The 5,154-nt window shown below is 40.5% G+C and overlaps 1 protein-coding gene across 1 annotated transcript; it reads right to left on the bottom strand.

Moving 5' to 3' along the window:
• Positions 1–484: 484 nt before the first annotated feature.
• On the bottom strand, positions 485–1,549 carry LOC143889272 (uncharacterized). Its single transcript, XM_077393454.1, has one exon. It carries the CDS (start codon positions 1,330–1,332, stop codon positions 832–834), a length of 501 nt encoding a protein of 166 aa, XP_077249569.1. The 5' UTR covers positions 1,333–1,549; the 3' UTR covers positions 485–831.
• Positions 1,550–5,154: the final 3,605 nt, after the last annotated feature.

Here is a 5,154-nt window from a genome sequence, read left to right as displayed (position 1 = left end):
AAATTAAAAACATGGTTTTGTCATGGTTCTAAAGAAGTGGTATACATAATTTAAATTCATTTTTTTTTTCAAGTAAAACCCATAGATACAGACATTAATAGGTGTTTTTTGTTTTGCACACAAATACCCCATGAATTTACAATGTATGACCTTAATTGATTGCTCCAACATGTTCCATTTGTTGAATAAAATCCACACAACGATATGAAGATATCAAGGTTGCAATGGTTAGATATTGAGTTGATTCATGTTAGGGGTCAGCTAACGAGAAGTCGGATGAGTTGGGTAGAAGAGGGGTGGTATGCAACTCGATGAATTGGTCTGATCAATGCCCTCTTTGATGTCCTATCTATTTTGTAATTAGTTTTTTATTTGTTTCCTATAACTTCAGGTATTCCCTTTCGGGTGTCTCTACTGCTCCTTTTATAATATTTGCCATTTCAAAAAAAATAAAAATGATCATTTATGCTAAGATTGGAGGGAATTGCTGTAATTGTATTTATTTATTCATTTATTTCTGATAACTGCTAAGTAACAGTCTCCTCCAATAGACACCTCCCCCTACTCGGAGCTGCAATCACTTCTCTCTTTCTTGAACACTTCCCTTCCTCTAAAGCAGTCCTTCCATGAATTTCTTCAATTTCAAAAAGTAAACAAGGCTCTCAGAAACACGAATTCGACATCAGGATACAGAATTACAGAACTGTTGATAAGATCACCCCAAAATTCATAAACAAGAAACAGATAAACAATACTGTTTTGTTTATATATTATACGCAAAGAGATCATCATCTAAACAAATTAAAGTTTTCATGAATCATAAACCGGGTTTTAAAGATCGGTCGAGATTTCGGAGATGCTCTCCAAATGTGGACGCCAGATACCGACACGGCCTCGCCGTCGATCCCTTTGTGTAGATGCCTTCTCAGATAGAATCTCTGATAAGTACTGATCAGAAATAAGAAGCTTTGTTTCCTCAATTGGACTTGTGTTTTTGCTCTGAGTTTCTCTCTTCTTCTTCTTCCTCCTTGTCACAGATCCCGATCGGGTCTTGTCGGGTTGTGTTGATACAGGCATGAGAAAATAGATCTTCCCCCTTTGCAGCTCGGCATCGGGTGGCACTACCACAATTCTCGAAACAACGCCGACGCCTTCTTCTGATGAAAAATATGTCTTTCTGAGTACATGTTTAGGATTGGCCTTCATGACTTCGCAAGCTCGAATTGTCTTAGTAAATTCCTCCACATGCCCGTTCGAGTGTACTATCCGAATAACGTCGAGCGATCCACAAGGGAGAATGCAAGAGATGCAGCATCTGATGCTGTTCTTCATGGTTGCCCTCTCTCTCCCTCTCTCTACTGATTAGATCACTCTCATAGAGAGAGAGAGAGAGAGAGAGAGAGAGAGACCTAAAGATAAATATCAAGAGAATGAATACTCACTCTCTTTTTTATTGGGAATCAGTAACCTAAAACTTAATTTGGCAAAGAGATGATATTATTATACTTTTCCTTTATGGGGAAGATTATCTTTGTTAAGATGAATTCCATGGCAAGAATAATTGCACCTAGTTATGTACTTAGCTTTTGGCTTCCATCATTTAGGGGCCCCCTTCTTTTATATTCAATAATGTGGGCAACCCTATTCACGAGGCATGTTTGTGGATGATTGGGACCGCCAAGTAGGCGCAAACAAGGCCTTATAAGAGGGTGGAGAGGTGTGTTAGAAGATGCTATATGACACTTGTCGTTTAATTATTGGGACTTCAGAATAAGCAGAGAGACTGAGCGGAGGATATATTCATCAACGTGGATCATATGCGATGTGACACATGTCAGTCAATGGTTGGGGATGCCAGGTAAGAGTTGGTGAGGAGTGTATTAAGGTGGGATCCTTCATTTATGAGTTAAATTGGGATGCACGATGCCCTTAGGCTCCATTCGGTTGCATTCCCTTGGTTGAAAAGTTCATAGAAATGAAGTGGTAAAAGAAAAGAAAAGAAAAAAAACCAAGAAAAAGTGGTGTTCTTTTGACAGGAAAATAGAAAAGGAAAGAATTACTGAATTAGAGAAGAGAAGAGAGAGAAGGACAGAGGAGGTTGGGCAATAGAGGGGAGAGTCATAGTAGGATATGGTCTTGTTCGCTGATTTCATTTTTAAGCATAAGTTAATCGATCTTCCATTATCTGGGGCTCGGTTCACTTGAAATAGAGGAGAGAGTCATAGTAGGATTGACCGCTTCCTTGTATGTCCGCTGTGGATGAGCTTGACTCCTGAGGTGATACAAAAATCCCTGGTACATTCGGTTTAATATCACTGTCCTATTCTTCTGGATCCGAGGGTAGAATCTTGGGGCCCCCCACCTTTTCGATTTGAGATTGCATGGCTCCAGGATCCGAATATGGAAGAAAGGATGGGAAAATGGTGGGCCTTTGAAAATTTTGAGGGGCATGCAGACGTAAGAATAGGGAGAAAATTGAGATTTGTTAAGAAGATGTTGAAGGAATGGATTAAGGAGAAAAGAGGGTCTGACTCTTGCAGAAAGAATTGGTTGAAAAGTAGGATTGTAGATCTAGGAGATTTAGAGGAAGAGGGATTGAGGAACATTATTTCTAGGGAGGAATTGGGGCGTTTTCGGGAAGAACATAAAAGTATTCTTCTACATGAAGAGATATTATGGAGGCAAAAGTCGAGGGTCAAGTGGCTGAAGGAAGGTGATAAAAATATAGCTTACTTTCATGCTATGGCAAGTGCTAGAAGAAGGGGTAATAGGATTGTCTCATTGATGGTGGACGGGGCGGTGGTTTTCGGAAAGGAAGATATCTCGAGTGCTATATTGAGCTTTTATAATGCCTTATATACATCAGATGGTATATTGAAGCCTATTTCGGAGGGGGGGGGGGGATTTTAATCATTTAGAATGTGATCAGAGTAGGAAATTGGAGGATCCGTTTGAGGTCGACGAGATTGAGAGGGCTGTTTTCTCTTTGAGTAGAGATAAGGCTCTCGGGCCGGATGGCTTTTGTTTGGCATTTTTCCAATCTTGTTGGGAATATGTCAAGGGTGACCTAGTGGTGTTTTTTCATGAGTTCCATCAAGGTATGGAGTTGGATAGAGGTTCGGGGGCTACTTTCATTGCTCTAATTCCTAAGGTGGAAGGTGCTAGTAGGATATCAGAGTTTAGGCCTATCAGTCTTGTGGGATGCCTTTATAGGGTTTTGGCTAAAGTTTTAGCGGATTGCTTAAAAAAGGTACTTCCATCAATCATATCGGATTATCAATGTGCTTTCGTAGAAAAAAGACAAATTTTAGATTGCTCCTTGATTGCAAATGAGGCTATTGACTTATATCGCAAACTTCGTAAGCAAGGCATCTTGTGTAAGTTGGACATGGAGAAAGCTTATGATAGAGTGGATTGGGGATGTCTGGATTACTCTCTTGAGCGTATGAGATTCGGATGTCTATGGCGTTTGTGGATGAAGAGTTGTGTGTCATCTGCTTGGTTTTTGTGGACCCCGATCCGAGGACGGTGTCGAGGGACGCGAGATCCCTCCTGCAATCCTCTAAGATCTCCACAACGTGAAGGAGAGCTCTGCCAAGGAACTCTCGAAACGGATGCCACCCTCACAGCATAGCATGAGTGGCGATATAAAAAGAAAGAGATACATCCTGATCCAGAGCCAGGGCTCGAGACCAAGATATATCTGAAAAATAACTCAGAGTCGCCATCCATGGACACGCCATGGAACCAAAACAAATGCTCTGCTTGCAATGGATAACCAGAGATACAAAAGGTCCGTGCCTGATGACGAATGGAGAAGGTCCGAAGAGCGCCCCCAATTCGCCCGAGTGCGAACACTTGGTCTCTTATGCCATTTATTATTAACTCCAAAGAATTTCGGGTAAAATCATGTGAAATGGGAACAAATATCCCCCGGAAAACGTCTACCTAATCATGCATGACCAGGGGATGAAATAATAAGCACACAATAGTAAGATAAAAGATGTGTCGCCTAATGACAACTAGATTGTGAGTGACATGCCTAACAGGTGTCTAAGTTCTGGTGGACGAACACATGCATGCTACAGCTAAATGTATAGGTCTGCATAAGAAAGTAAGAAAACACAACAAAATATACAATATAACAACACAACAAATCCTAAGACTCTAAATGATTTAGCCCGAGTCCTCGGATGGTCTGATATTCATCCAAAGAAGCCTACGTATCCCCGCCTCCACGAGAATCAAGGCAACGTAGTTCTTCGCGCCTATTCTAAGCTAGGATACCTAAGACACCTAGACCTCTATCTTAGACTCGATCTAAAAGACCGGACTAGTTATTAAAGCTTCTTGAGCAATTATTTAAATTCCAGTGAATTGTAGATTTTAGGACACCCTATATGCCCTAACTAAATGCAGGTTAGCCCTAAGCTAATGCAGGTGGTTCCTACAACCTATGTGTAACTAGGCTGTGCGTCCTAAGGAAAACAATGGGATCACTAACGCATCTTAGACCTAGTCATCAGTCGGCAATGTGAATCGCCAACTGACCGGACGGAGGCGCTCCTATAACTCTAGGACAAACCCTAACTCTAAAACAAGCACACAACAAACAGACAACAAAAGACAAACTCCTAACTCTAACACAAACACACAACAAGCACACAACAAAAGACAAACTCCTAACTCTAAAACTCTCTATCTAGGACAAACTCCTAACTCTAGAGGAAGATCTTGTTGAAAACAAGGTTTTGAAGAAAAAAGGGTTAAAGCATTTATTTACAAAGTTTGGCTGGACTTGGGATGAAGATCCCAAGCTGCACTACGTACCTCTTAGAAGAGGATCAAGCCAACGTAGTTCGAAAATCGAACTCGCCTAATACGCTTCTAAAAGAAACACTCAACACTTTAGATTTTTAAAGGTTTTTATGTTTTTCAAATGTTTTTGATATTTTTAAAGTTTTCAAATGTTTTTGAGTTTCAAATTTCTAATGTTTTTTGGATTTTTAAAGCTTTTTCAATGCTCTGGACCTTTGAATGTTTTCAATCTTAAAGGGAACACGCAAGTAATACTACAAACTAGGGCAAAGCCCTAAATCTAAAGGGGAAACCCCAAACAAGCAACTAGCGTCTCAAAGAGACGAACCACAACAC

The sequence above is a fragment of the Tasmannia lanceolata genome, unplaced genomic scaffold (assembly GCF_043159265.1).
Source record: "Tasmannia lanceolata isolate RefF3 unplaced genomic scaffold, GAP_Taslan_0.1 ptg000013l, whole genome shotgun sequence".
NCBI lineage: Eukaryota > Viridiplantae > Streptophyta > Magnoliopsida > Canellales > Winteraceae > Tasmannia > Tasmannia lanceolata.
Note: the sequence above shows the minus strand (reverse complement) of the source record. Positions and strands in the feature narration are given on the sequence as shown.

What these genes read in the sequence shown, in the direction of transcription:
- LOC143889272 (XM_077393454.1), bottom strand. Translation starts at nt 1,332, where the DNA reads ATGAAGAACAGCATCAGATGCTGCATCTCTTGCATTCTCCCTTGTGGA.